Source organism: Sinocyclocheilus anshuiensis, unplaced genomic scaffold (assembly GCF_001515605.1).
Source record: "Sinocyclocheilus anshuiensis isolate Anshui unplaced genomic scaffold, SAMN03320099.WGS_v1.1 scaffold67, whole genome shotgun sequence".
In the NCBI taxonomy this organism is placed as follows: domain Eukaryota; kingdom Metazoa; phylum Chordata; class Actinopteri; order Cypriniformes; family Cyprinidae; genus Sinocyclocheilus; species Sinocyclocheilus anshuiensis.
In genome coordinates this window covers 1094356-1110110 of record NW_015552546.1, presented here as the reverse complement: position 1 = coordinate 1110110, position 15755 = coordinate 1094356, and the positions used below count along the sequence as shown (strand labels likewise).

The 15755-nt window shown below is 34.5% G+C and overlaps 1 protein-coding gene across 2 annotated transcripts in view; it reads left to right on the top strand.

The window, feature by feature from the left end:
• LOC107664201 (arf-GAP with coiled-coil, ANK repeat and PH domain-containing protein 3-like) overlaps positions 1-15755 on the top strand; it is a 77844-nt gene that overhangs the window by 24723 nt on the left and 37366 nt on the right. For both annotated transcript variants that reach the window (XM_016454699.1, XM_016454698.1), the window contains exons 2-3: positions 9836-9893; positions 12895-13014. In XM_016454699.1, coding sequence (XP_016310185.1) covers positions 9836-9893; positions 12895-13014 — 178 coding nt within the window. The remainder of the gene's footprint in view (positions 1-9835; positions 9894-12894; positions 13015-15755) is intronic.

Below are 15755 nucleotides of genomic sequence, written 5' to 3'. Positions count from 1 at the left end.
TATATTATTATTATTATATATTGTGAGCTAATGTTTTGCTACTGTGACAGTGTTACATTGAGATATATAATATATTTGCTGTCATTTCCATATACTTGACACATGTCCCTGTGAGAATGTAGTGAGCTTGATGTACAGTATTGTCTTTTTTGTGTGGCTTTGTGCTTTCTCCTTCCTGTTTTTATTAGGACTGTAAAAACCATTTTGTCCATCACTCTCATCATCCACTGATATAATTTCTCGTTTGTCACATCCGTTATTTACTCAACAGTTTGCTGACATTGCAGGTACCAAACCGTGTGATTTTTAAAACACAGCGGAAAATGGCTAGTTTGTCCAGATTGTAGCCTGGCTCAGGAAGGATGTTACGGGTCAGAGCTTGGAGTCCGGCTGGCGTCTGTCCCTCTCAACCTCACGAGACCCGAGCCTGGTCTGTGGCCCCGTCCTTCCTCCAGTCAGGCTTAAATCCCAGAGGATTCGCCCATAAGCCCCAGCGTTGTGCTGGCCGCTTCCAGGCTTTAGCATCGACTCTTGGACAAACATGTAGCGGTAATGAAATCCCACTAGACTGTGACAGAGAATACACGGTTAACAGCTTATGCTAACAGCCTGTCAAAACCATGAGAGCTGTAAAAATAACAAAGCTAGAGCAACAATACATAGTTTGTTAGAGAAAAAAGAAATTCTGGAATGTTTATTTTTTAGCAAACCAAAATTAAAACTTTAAAGCGATAACGACCTGATTAAAAGTTTATTTGGCTTCTTACAATTTTCTAAGAATGACTTAATTACCTCTCGTCAGTTTTAATGTGAGAGAAAAGCCATCAACTACAGAACATTTAAAGAGTTCACCAAAAATGGGAAGTTCTTCCATCATATATTCACTCCAAACACTATATGACTTACTTTCTTATGTAGAGCTAGGGCTGGACGATATGGCCAAAACTTTTATCACAATATATTTCTTAATTTTGGTCGATACCATATAATTCCGATAACGATATGAACCCATATTGTGGGCCAAGTACGCCCACAACGGATGTCTACACCTACAAACTTCTGAAAAATGAATTTACCAAGTCTATGAAACCTCCTCCTAATATTCCATCTCTTCCGTGTCAGGGCTTTATCTCCTGATGCAGATATGCCTTCTGTGGAGATTCACTCTTATGTGTCCTTCCTCTTTAATTTCCTCCGATCGTATCGAGACAATATCATTATATAATGAAGCTAGAAGAACATGCCATTTGAGCCACAATGTTTTCTTTTTTAAACTTCTTGAAACTCTGTATCCATGCCACACAACTCCTATAGACCACCTCTTGGCATTCCCACCGTGGTCTGGTGTTCAGTGGCTGTACAGGAAGTGGCTCTAAGCTTTCCTCCAGTGCTGCTCAGAGGTGGGTGGTAGAACATTCCTCCAGCGACAGCTGTGAAGACACTGTATCTCTGCTCCGTCAGATAACATACTGTGAGCTGTGTGGGGTTGTGGGAGTGCTGTCTATCCTGAATCATCTCATTTCATTTGCTGCAATCAAGTATCCATTAGACTTTTCTTTGAAGATGACAAGAAGTCTCGCACATTTCAGTGGATTAATCTCACAAAACCTGTCAAGAACTTGTATTTTACATGTATGTATTTTTTCATAATTATGTAAAAATAAAACAAAAAAGTAATTTTCATGACAGCTGGGCACATTTCACTGTTTTACAGTAATTATAATCATCTTTGAAATTTTTATTTTTTTTTACTTTCGCTTTCTACTTTTGTTTTTAATTCTAAAGATAATTGATAAGAATGTGCTTAACTTTGATTTAAAAAAAAAATAAATAAATAAAAAAGTATGTAATTTTTATTATATTATAATAATGTTTCACATATTATAGATATGTAAATATGAAAATGAAATGAAAGATGTTGTGACAAATAAGAAATTTCCCAATAGAATAAAATCGAATAGAATAGGAAAAATTAGAATTTTACTATACATGTACATTTTAGATATGATTGTTTAAAATAAAATGAAAATTAAGTCTGTTTTAGGACCATTGCGATGTTTTTCCATTTGACATTATTTTCAATATTATATTATGTAAATAATATAATATAATGTTTTACATGTATATTTTAAATATAATTATGTTTAAAAAGGAAAATTAAGTTTGTTTTAGGACCATTAAGATATTTTTGCATTTGTGACAATATTTTCATTAAAATTAAAATTAATTTCATAAAAGTTAATTTCCCTGATCTACATCGTGATAATCATCATTGAGAATATTTTTACTCTTGACTTTGTTTGTAATTCTTATTAAATAGAATTGAGGAAAATATACTTAATTTTCATGAAAATAGTGTCAGTGGGGAAAAAAACTTCATAAAAACAGGATCATAACATAACATAACTTGTGTATATTTTAAATGTAATTAAGGAAAATTAAGTCTGTTTTAGGACCATTAAGATATAAGATATTTTTCGTTTGTGACAATATTTTCATAAAATTTAAGTATATTTCCCTGATCTACATAATGATAATCATCATTGAGAATATTTTTACTCTTGACTTTGTTTGTAACTCTCATTAAAGATAATTAAGCAGGAAAATTAATTGTCCTGAAAATAACGTCACAGTGGGGGGGAAAAACTTAACAGGATTATATTATTTCTTACTTAATATTATAATACTCCATTAATGTAATATAGTCTTATTTGTTTGTTTGTACTCATTGTACAGTGTATCATATAGAGTTAATTCATTGAATGACTTTTGGTGTTTGTGTTGTCAGGAGTGTTGGCTTCATAACAATCTGATCTCCATCTGCTCTGACCTGTGAGAATGTGTGTGTAACATTAGTTAAACTCCCACACTGCACTGCACAAACCCCTCCTGGACGCATTAGCACCTCAGCACGTCTGGAGACATTTTGTGACAACACCACTAAACACAGATAACTCATGGTGTATCTGGCCGTGGTGGCCTCGCGGGGTCTGGATGAGGAGGGGTCCGGGTGGGCCGCTCTCCTCTCTTTTACTCATGACACATTTTTGATGCTTGACTGCACGCTGACCCTTCCAAAATCAACACGCTTTCGCTGAGAGACGTCTGAGAGCTGACGTCTCCGCTGAGCTGGACGGCCCTGTCCTCCACACGCCACACGCCCATAAAGCAGGCTAGAAAGGAAGCCCGCTTGGGTTAAATCCGTCTGTGGCTTTTTGGAGACTAAAACCAGACCTGAATTACAAAACAAACACAGACGCAGCGAGTCATGCAGCTGTAGAGGAGAGAAGTAGTGTCACTGATCGATGTTTAAGGGGATATTGTAGTCATTATCACAAAAATAAACTTTGCCAGAAAGTGGGGGAGTCTTTTTATCACCCTGAAGTTGTTTATTTTGCATTAATGATACTTGCTGTACATTATCTTGCTTGCTTGTATAATCTTTCCATTTATGCATGATATCAGAGGCTTCAAATAAATGAAGAAAAACAGCCAATAATGAAGCTGTTTTCAAAATGTAATGGCTCAAAAATGTGCATTTAAAAACATTGTGATACTAAAAGAATTTGTCTTTTGAAGTATAATGCATTTTAAAACTAATTACATTTTTTTTTTCATTTTTTTTTTTTTTTTTTTTTTGGTCAGTGGCCAAAAAAACAGCAAACAAACAGATTCAAAACGTTAAAGCAATTAGTTATTATATAGTTATAATTGATTTTTACTTCATTTTTTCGCCATACTTTTCAACCAGGAGGATGTATTTTTTTTCTATATGGTCCACATGCCACTATTAATTAAATTATTCTGCATATTGGCTACATTGATGCAAATTCATGGATCATTGGTCATTAGTACACTGACATCGCATTTAAAATGTTCAAAGCAATTAGTAAAATACATTAAAAACCAAGAATATGTAATTATATTTTAACTATTAATCATACTATTAATCAATCATATTTCCTATATAATAATATTTTTGCAACCAAAATTTGCAATTAAACCATTTTTATATATGTGGAATTAGCCATTAAATTATAATGCATTTTAATATGCCACTAATGTTGCTTTATTAATTCAATTATTCTGCACACTGGCCTCATTGATGCACATTTTTCATTTATTTATTTTTGGTCAGTGGCCATGAACTCGGCCTCCAGATAGATTCAAAATATGTAAAGCAATTAATTAGCCTGAATGCATTCAAAATCTATTTTTAAAATGATCAAGACGTGTTTTTTATGCATTTCAGTCAAGTGTTTGCAATCTTTTTTCTATATGCTCCAACTTAAATAGCACATTTGAAAAAAAAAAAAAAAGATTCACAGAATTTGCTTTTGAATTATAATGCAATTTAATATGCAATAATAACAACAAAATTGTTGTGTTAGTTCACAGTGGTCATGATGATTCAAGTTGTGCTCTGTTTTTGATCATTGGCCATCAATTCGATGACATCAACAAAATATTTAAAGCAGTTAGTAAAATTCATAAAAAATCTAATTAAACATTTTCATACACTGTTAAAGCAATATTTTTTTTCAGTATACACCAATATAGCAATTAAAAAACAATATCTGAAAGCTTAATGTGCATTAAAACCATTGTGATATTCACAGTTGTCTTTATAATAAAGCAACATTAATGGCATTTTAAAGTGCATTATAATTCAATTTTTCTGCACACTGACCACGCTGATGCACGTTTTGCTCTGTTTTTGGTCAGTGGCTGTATAGCTGGAGGCTGCAGGAGAATTAAGGCTTTTACTGAATTTAAAAGGTCCAGACAAGAGCACTAAGAGGCGTACAGTCTAAGAATAGACACACACACACACACACACACACTTCTCTCTGGATGACTCATTTAGACACTCAGGTCTCCACTAGAGCACTCAGAGCAATCATTCAATCAATACTGAGCCATCATCATCATCAGACCCTCATGATGACCTCATCCGGATGGAGACCCTTTTAGCAAATCTGTTTGCAAAGGGGTCTCAATAGATGCAGTGATTATAGCTGTTGCAGTGTAACAATGAAAATATTCCCTCTGAAGTGTGAGATGTGTCTGAGAATACAGCGGATGTTCTTTTTTGCACATTAGTGGGTCATTTGAAAGCGTCCGCTGGAGTGTTTCTCTCATTATGTTGGGCTCCCAGAGGACGAGGGTTGTGCCCCTTTCAGCTGGTACCTTCTGGCAAATGCGTCAAGGTCAATAGTGCAGTTCAATCACACACCAGCCATCAGCAGGACTGGCAAATATATTGGTATTTTCATGAAATTCTTTCTGTATGGTCAGATGGTTTCCTTACGGAAGGTACGGGTCAGTACAGTACAGTATGGTGCGATTTGGGACCGAACACCCTGATCCAGCTTGCGTTTCCATCACCAACAGTGCCCTTACTTAAAGTAGCGATCGCCGATAAAGCGCGACAATAAGCACAACTCTGCCTCTTTTTGTTAAATGTCAGTTTTAATGAACAATAATAGCCATTATAAAAGTATAAGTACTAAGTATAAGAGGCTTATATAAGAGGAAATAAAGACAAAAACAAACAATTCAGTCAAACGTATGCTACAAAGTCAGCGCTGTACTACGGTAAAGTTCAAAATAAATATATAAAGTTAAACATAACTTTGTGCTCAGCCAAAACGATATGACTAGGAACAAATAATAGATTCATGAGACCACAAATGCCTGTTAAATATACCCAAAACGAATTGTATCTCGTGTTTAATCACTACAGAGACATCAGAGCCAGCGGCAAATGTCGGAAGGACTAGCCGAGCTAAGGCTGCTCTAGGCGGATACATGAGCAGTGAGCGCCCGCTGATCGCCTGGAGCTCCAAAATCGGCATAGCAAATTTTCAAATAGGTGCTATCTTTATAAATAAACCGCAGATTTGAATTTTAAACAACTACATTCTCGCCTAAAAACTCTTAAAACTACATTTCATGACACAATAACAGTAATATTTTGAAAATTACGCGGGTTAAGACAAGAACGCATATTGAGAAACGGCTATTGTCTGTGTGAAAATATAAAATTATAAAATAGTTATATTTTTTTGTGTTTGCGCACTCTGATGTAAATAAGCCCAACACTCATGGACAGCAGAGCGGAACGAGTGAACAGTGAAGGAGAAGCTTTATCCCCTTGTATCACGCAAAAGTGACGATTCTAGTCAACCAATCAACATTCTGCAGTGAGTTTAGCTCCACCCTTTTGGTACCCTTTGCTGTGCTAGGTACCCCAAGGGAAGGGTACCAAAAAAGTGGTACGGTACGGTTCGCTATTTTGGCACCATTCACAACTTCTGACAATGGAAACGGACATAATTGCGTACCGTACCGTACAGTACTGCACCGTACCGCTCGGTGGAAACGAGCCATTACAGTGCATTTAACTTGTGTGTTGTGATGTTTTGTTTTTTTTGTTTCATTTAAAACGCAACATTTAGTGTAGGGACTTGATTTGTATCTTTTTGGATTTGATTGGATAAAAAAAAGTTGAATGAAATTTGTTAGTCTGTGATTGTGTTAATGGTTATTATTTTGTTTCCCTGCCCACATGGCCTTAGTTATATCAACAGTGATGTTGAAAGTGGAGAACGTTATAAAGAGGAAAGTCAAAAATGTTTCATGTTGTCCTTAAACCATATTTCTATTGTATTCTCTTCATTTGCAAGATCAAGTGATCTAGTCAGACATAACAGGGTTTATAAGTGTGGGGTCGGCCTCCACAGCGGTTGCCATGGTTACAGGCCCGGGGGCAACGTGTGCATCCATCCTGGGAGTGCCATGTGCAGTGAGCTGGGAGCGGGATGGCTGTGCTTCTGCCCAGGAAACGCATCAGGAGGTCAGACAGCTGCAGGACACTCCAGATGAAGCTCAGCAAGCCTTGAGACATTATTTAAGCTGGGCCTGGGTTTGTTGTCAGGGCAGGATTCCCAGAATGAGCAAATGTTTTGGTAGGGATAAAAACAGACTTTATTTTGGTGCAGGTTATACAAAGAATGAACAAAAACAGTTGAATTCAACGAGAAAGCAGCATATTAAATATCTTTGTGACACCGGTTTATGATAGAAGAATGATTTTTCATTTTCTGAAGAAGTGCTTGTCCGTGTAAAACCCGTCACTGTGATGCTGGGATTTGTAGGTGGTTGCCAGACATTGCTGTGCAGCTGCAAAGGTGTTTTGAGCTGCTGTTAGGGAATTGCAATGTGCTTACAGGGATGTAATGTAACTTTACGGGATTTTTCTGCCTTTTTTTCTTGTCTGTGAGGCAGAAATCGTAAGGCAGTGCTTTGTCACTGTCATGTTAATTCTGTGTGTGCATGTGTATTTGATCATTTGTAATAATTATTTTTCATAAAAATCTGTATAAATATACCTAATGTTTATACTAATTTTTTTTAATGTGTGTGTGTAAATATAAATGAAAAAATATATAAATTATTAGTTTTTTTAGTTCATAATAAGTAAATATATTTATCTTTTTTCAAATTTTGTTAGACAATTATAGATGTGTGTGTGTGCGTTTGTGTGTATTTTATAATTTATAATTATTTTTCATGAATACTGTATTAATATATATAATATTTATATTATTTTTTTAAGAATATGTGTGTACATATAAAAGAAAAAAAATAATTATTAGTTTTTTTTTAGTTCGTAATAAATATATTTACATTTATCTTTTTTTTATTTTTTTTTTTATTTTGTTAAATGCTTTTAATTATAGATGTGTGTGTGTGTGTGTGTGTGTGTAGTTTGTTTTTAGTTCTTTATGTATTTCTTTTAAGTTTACATTTTTTTGGAAATTGTTCTACTGCCATAAATATATAAACACAAATATACATATTTAGAAATTTAAAAAAAATGGTCAAAACCTGTCACTGGGGTGGTTCCTTTTAGGACCTAATGTGTTCACCTTCGGTACTAATATGTATGTTCAAGGTATGTTCAAGGAGTGTGTGTGTGCATATGTGTGTGTGTGTGTGTGTATATATATATATATATATATATACACACACAAATTTGACAGATTTTTAGAACATGGTCCATCATCCATAACCATCTCGTGTGACACAAGTGTGTGTGTCTCTGTACTCGAGGCACAATTGCTTCTGCTCTAAATGGAGAACACGTGCATCAGCGCAGCCTCGCTCAAACACGTCACACGCAGAGCACAGCGAGAGACAGAGGGATCACTGACTGTATAATAGTCTGAAAAATAATTCAGATCTCAGTGATATGGCTTAACATAAAGCCTGAGGCTTTAAAACAGCCTTACAGTTCAGAGGAAAAACCTTTCTCACGCAGGAAGACTGGACAGAGGGAGGAGACGGCAACTTGTAGTTTCGGCCCTTCTGAAAAGAGAAGACCAGATCTGATTGGTCAGTTGTGTTCAGGACTTGTCAGGATGACCATAATTACGAGATTAAAAGACTTTAACTGTTGAAGCTGCTGTCATTTTGATTGTTTTTACATGTTGGAGCTACCTTAAAATGGCTAATTGTAATTTGACAAAGATATGAAAGGTTTTTACTATTCAGAAGCTCATATTTACAGTAAATCCGGCATGAAAGCACCATAAAGTCACACTATGGCTGCGTCTTATTTGCATACTCGTGCTACAGTATGCACTAAAAAGTGTGTACTTTACTGGCTGTGGGAACGTACATACTTTTGAGTGTGCAGTCAAAATGTATGCCAGAAATTTGGAGATGTTACCATCCTGATAAAAGCCCAAGTTTTTTGCATATTGTTTGTGTTACTATCTCATCTAGGAATGCAAAATTGAATTCATACTTCACGTTTACATTTATACTAATAAAAACTGCAGTAGCAGCTTCAGCCTTGTGTTTTTCATCTAAATTTCTTACAATCTGCCTCTTACCTTGTGCAAGGGTTTGTTAGTAATATTAACCAAAAAAGTATGTTCTTTGAATATCAACTGGAAAAATGAACATTAGACTGTAGGAATTATTCCACAATAAGCATTTCATGCTACCTTTTTGTCGCAACCTCACTAAATGTCACATGACCTCAATATGTTATATATTTGGTTGATTTTATTTCCTGTCTGTTCAACACCAATCCGGATTTTGTTTTATTTTATTATGAATTTTTATTTTATTTTATTTTTGTCACATGGCCTTATGTTGCATATTTGGTTGATATTATTTCCTGTTTATTCAAACTAATATAAATTTTATTATGAATTTTTATTTTATTGTATTTTATTTATTATTTTATTTTTGTCACATGACTTCACTACGTGTGTCACATCGTGTTGCAGTAAGTGGTGTCCAGTTATAATCTTGGGGATGAAAATGGTTATTTTGGATTTTTAATCCCAGTTTTATGGTAAACAAATTAAATTATTTAATTATCCAAAATATATATATATATATTATTTGTATATTTAGAATTGTTTTTATATAAATAAAATTCAAGAAAAAAATGTTAAAAGTCGGGGTTGATATTATTTTCACTTTACATTTCAGTTTACATTGCATTATGGGATGCAGCTTTGCATGCAGTGTGTTTGTTGTATACTATACATTTGATCAAATGTAGTTGTCATCTAGGTATCCTGGGTAAAATTTAGTGAGTATGCATTCTGAATACTACAAATATAGTAAGATTAGTATGACAGTGTGATATTGTGAACACATTTTTATTCTCACAAACTAGAGTCAATACGAAATGAAGAATGAAATGTAGATCCTATGAAATCTGCTGTTAATTTGCTCCTTTCTGTGCCATTCATCAAGTTGCGAATGTGGAGGCAAAATAATTTACGTCATCATCTGTTTTGTGTTCCAGGGCTAATATTGATGAGGTGGAGACGGAGGTGGTGGAGATCGAAGCCAAGCTTGATAAGGTACAGTAAGACGCTTTAAAGCTGTCACTTGACCTTCTGACCCCATCAGAGCGCATTTAGGCCACATGTTTGAAAATCACAGCTCGGATTTGTTAGAAATCACATCTAATACCTTCCGAGACCTCTGTAGCCAAACACTGACATCAGCCGCTCCCACAACAAGGTCAAGCGGTCAAGCTCAGGCTTTACGGATCATCAGTGTGTGCAAATGCTGGTGTAAATCCAGCAGAGAAAGCAGAAAGCAGGGCAGTTGTCATTAAAGAGCAGAAAGGGCATGTGTGGAGAGACATTTGTGGTATATGAGATTGGAGGAACATTGTGGATTAATGTATAGCGATGGTAATCCTGTTTAAATGCTGTAAAGATGGCTGAAAGTCATCGACAGGAAGATCTAATAGTGTAATACAGGAGTCTAGTCTAGTGCTCCCAAGACACTAGCCTTTGGGCAGTTGACATGACGTTTAATAATAATAATTATGTGTTTATATTGTTATTTATAATATTTTTTAGATAAAGAAAATTCAATTTTTGTGATCTTTTTATGTTTATTTTATACTAATTTAATATGAGTGAAGGTTTGTCTTATATTAATTAAATTGACCTAATATTAATACAAAAAAATGATGGCAAGAAATGGTGACGAGTTACAAGTTAATCTAAAAATATACACACATTCCCTGTTTATACATTTTAAATCTAAAAAAAAAAAACGAAAAAAAGACCATTCATGAGAAGATGAAGGTGAAATAATCTTTAAAGAAGTGTTCATCTGCTGACAGATGTCACGAGCACATATGTTTCTCTAATTCCTCTAATCTCCATCTGTTCCTGAAAACCTTGAGTGACAGCTGTCAATCCAGATTACACCTGTGCCACTTTAAAAGTCTTCTTTGGTTAATTATCAGGATTTTTAAAAAATATTACTTAAAATTAATATTTATTATTATTAATTAAATTATTATTATTTTGTATTTTTTTTAAATGTATATTTTACTATAGAAAAGTCCTAGTTAGTGCAATAACAGATATGTATATGTATGCATGTGTATGTGTAGTGTGATATGCATGTTTTTAGGCGCAGTGATGCAGAGAAATGAATTGGTCTCCTCTTATGCATTTGGTTTAGTTGTTCGTTGTTTAGTGTTTCCATGCATTTTAATCACAACAGTGTGCAACTTTTGATCATTTCATCAGGCTCTGCAAAACACTTCTGATCTCATGTGACTTTTCTCCAAGGAAACTGAAAAGGAATCTTATTGTTTACTTATCATATGTAGGAAACTTAACATTTGGAGTCTTACTCACAAAGAGTAAATGATGCATCTCGGTCTATTTTTGCATGACAATTTCTTGTTAGTTCTCGCGTCTGGCTGTTCAGATATGGAGTCTGTGAGTCTGTTCAGCAGCTGTGTAGAACAAGGCTCTCTGTGTTTGTTAGATTGACTCATGAGGAGAGTCTGGGAAATTAAGAGATTTTCCCAAACCCATATTTTCAGCTGGATATGCGTGTGGACGCAATCGAAACAGCACCTGAGGTAAGAAAGAGGAAGATAAAATACAGAAGAAAGAGCAAAAGGGAACTAACCAGACTCGAACGTGGGGACAGACACATGGAGCCCATCTGAGAATGTGTCCCATCAGGCACAAAGCAAACAAACAACCACATGTGAAAGCCCTCCGCTGAGTCTGAGATGTGTGGCATGTGCGAAAGTGGGACATTTTTGCCTTGGCCTTTACATGTGGGAACTGGTAATTGGCACATTAGTGTGGAGAGTTACTGCACAGATGAGACCGCACCTGTTGTGTGTGTTTGTGGGATTTAAATAAATATTTCAGGTTTCAGTTAACCTAATGTTTATATAAATGTACTGCATTGATATTTTTGACTCGTAAGAGAAGTGTGATTATAGTAATGCTGTTGTAATGAAAGGCTACAAGCTCATTGTTATGATTTTAGACAGAGCCGATCCTAGACTTCTGGGGGCCCGACGCAAAACCGTGTCGGCGGGGGTGGGTTATGAACGACGAGTTATGAATGAACGAAACGCCTTTGTCCGCTTGAGAAACGGTGTCTCTCCCGTGGCTCGGTACGCTTTCAACTCGTTTTTTTGTTCTCTCGAGTAAGACACTGTATGACATTCACGTTACATGATTTGAATGATTTTTACATAGAAAGGGCGACAGCACACTGCATTAAAAAAATGACATAAGCGGTTTTCATAACCGCTGGCCAAATTCAAAAACGAAACTAAAATTAAATCATCTTTGAGAGCAAGGGGGCCCCTGGTGTTTCGGGGGCCCTACGCAGCTTGCATACTTTGCGTATAGGGAGGATCGGCTCTGATTTTAGACAACTTTACAGTTTCGGTAACAAGTTTTTTTTTAATACTGAAGGATTCATTGAAATGCTTTTTAATGAACCTAAGTGTTGCTGAGCAAATCTTGAAGTGAACAAATTTTTCTTGTTTCCACCTATATAATAAAATGTTAATAAAATAAGACCCATTTCAAGTTCATTGATAACACATAAAAAGACACCTACTGGTCAACATCTACAGTGTAAATGAATCTTCTGCATGCAAGATTTGTTTCACTGAGACAAATCAAAATCCCCACCATTAACGAAACCAAAATACTAACAAAAATATTAGTTTCTAATAGTATTAACTAAACTTATTTCAATATTAGTAATGTAATATTAACTAAAAATGTAAAATTTTAACTAAAGAAGGATGCAAAAGCATACTTTTAAAAATAATATGTAAAAAAATAAATATACTAATTTATGAATCAATTAAGGAAATGTATTAGAATATGAGGCAACGTCACACTCAACATTATAAATCTTTTATCAAATAATTGTGTTTTGCTACAAAACGTCAAAGGGTATTAATATTCTGCTCTGTCAGCGCAGTTTCTGCTGATACTCTAAAACGCATTACGCATGGATGGCTTATTGTGTCTTATGTTAACCTCTTTCTCTCTCTGTTTTCTTTAATAGCTGGTGAAGCTGTGTGGCGGTATGATTGAAGCTGGGAAAGCGTATGTCACCGCCAACAAGCTCTTCATCAGTGGCATCCGTGACCTATCCCAGCAGTGCAAGAAGGACCAGATGATATCGGTAATATTTTATTGTGTGTGTGTGTGTGTGTGTGTGTGTGTGTGTGTGTGTGTGTGTGTGTGTGTGCCTGTGTGTGTGAGTTTGCTTTGTCTGTCAGTTCTGATCACGAGATTCGTAATGGGAATTGTAAGGAAATATGGTTCCTAAGAATTTCATGAATGATTCTTTTAGAAGCTTCACAGATGTCTCAACTTAAATACACAATAAACAATAGTATTTATTAGGGGTGTCCCCGACTAAGGATTTTCATAGTCGAATCGGAATTTTTTCCAATCTTGTCGATAGTCGAATCATATGTTTGGGGGCGGGGCAAAATACATTATCAAGTAGTCAGACATTCGACAGTCATAATTACTGACGTTAACACGGATGCCTCGCAGATACAAACGGGGTAAATAATGTTTTATGTTTTGATTAAAAGATAGTTAACATTAAACGTCAGCGAAACCCTAAGAATTCACAACTGTTTTAGAATTAGTTATTAATGTTCTGCATTTCTGTTTTGAACTGCGCGCGCTGAAGATGACCAGTAGAATGAAGCATAGCAAGTTTTTAATCGATGGGATTTAACTCATTTATCTCATGTAGAATTCGCTTCGTTATTTATACAACATAACGTTAATATTACGACTTATAGGCTATCTGCACAAAATGCCTCAAATGCACATGAGCGTGTCTGTGCGGCTTTGAATGAATATTACGACTTATAGGCTATCTGCACAAAATGCCTCAAATGCACATGAGCGTGTCTGTGCGGCTTTGAATTAACTCCTTTTGTGGATGCGTTCTTCATACAACAACGTACAGAAACACGGCAACTAAACTCTAAAAAAATCTCATTATAATGTTATGTATATGACAGTCCCAGTCATAGTCATTATTATGCATTGTTGTTTGTCCTGCTCGCGCTGAAGAGATAGCCTAATCACTGTAGTACTACAATGAAGCGCTTTACTGCAGCGTAACTCAACCAAATGCATCTTATACGAGATAAATAATATATAGGCCTACACGATATATATATAAACCGGCTGAAAGGTTTTGAAATCACTTGTACCCTACCTGATCGAAAAAATCCAGTCTTTCACTCTGCCTGTGTCAGTTTGAGTCTTGTTAAAGTCTTAAATCCCTGCCACCAAGATGCTCCTCTGTCGGTCACGGGTTATGGAAAGTAAAACTTAACTTAAATCTATAGGTGAGTGATTCTATAATTGCAGGTACATTTGGTGTCCGAAGTCATTATTTTTTTTCTGCTTTTTTCAAATGGTTATATTCTAAATTATTTTAATACTGTGTTACTCATTGTTATGAATTACAAGATGTTACAGTCCATAACAATATAATATTTTCTGCCAAAAGTGTCTTGAATAGCTGAAAATCATGATTTCTTGTTGTCCGAATTAGTCAGTGCATTTTTTTCCATCTTGTATCATTGTGTAATCAAAATATTTTATTGTGCTTTTCTTTTTTGTAATATTTCATTCATTTTATTTATAAAAGCCCTAAAGAGTCATTTACCTAATTCTACAACATTATAAAAAAAAAAAAAACTTTTTTCTTATAAAAATATGTGTCCGTAAATCTTGCGTCAACTCTGTTACCGTACCATACTTTGCCTTTAAATTAGTGGATTTATCTCCCACAACTATGTAAGATACAGGAAATGATGTCACTTTCCCTCACTGTTAAGATCTGAAGCACTGAAAAGTCTCTCTCTCTAAGAAAATATTTTAATCTAAAAGTTCTTACACCAGTTAGTTATTTTATAAAGTGTAAAATCTGTTACCACAATATCAAAAGGAAAACAACTCTGTTTATGAACTATTTTCACAAAAAAACAATAAATTTGTTGTTTAAAATCCTAATAAACATTATTGATTTATTTTTGCACCCTTATAATATTTCAACAACATTTCTTTTTTTAACTGGATATTGTATATAATACATCTTCAGATGAAAAATATTTGCTTCAAGTGGACGGTTCTGTGAAGACATAGGTATTTTTTTTATTTTGAAGGTATGCATAGGTGAAATATTATCTCAGTTTCAAGTGATGGAATGTAAGGACTGTTTGTCTTATGAAACAAGAAAGATTTTTCCTGTTATGATTTATTGTTATTTCTACACATTGGCTAATTTGTCCATAACAGAGTTGACAAACAATACCATAAAGACATCTGTTTTTTCATTAAACGTAAAAAAAGGAAGTAACTTGTGTTTGGCAAGCACTGAATTATTACAATTTAAATATGTTTTCAATAAGATTCAGATTCTTATTTACAGCATTATCATAATAAGCTGTATATTAACTTATTGGGAGAAAACCAGTAGTTCTTTGTGAAATCAGACATTTGAGCACCCCCATATAGCCAAAAGGGCATGATCATAACACCTCTGCGAATATTCGACTGTGAGACTGGTAGTCAAATCAGGCTCTCCCTATCGAAGCATCGAATCTTCGACTATTCGGGGTCACCCCTAGTATTTCTATTATACAAAATTATACTTTTAAAAATTGTAACTTTAAAACTTTTATTTTGTTTTATATTTCTTTTATTATTTATTCTATATTAATTACTATTATTTTAACTTTTGTTTTATTTTTATTTAAATGTATTTTTTAAATTGTATTTAGTATTTATTATTTACTATATATTAGTTATTTATATTTATTATAAATATAATAAATATATAACAATAGTATAAAAGTATAATAATAGTATAATATTTTTTATTATTTA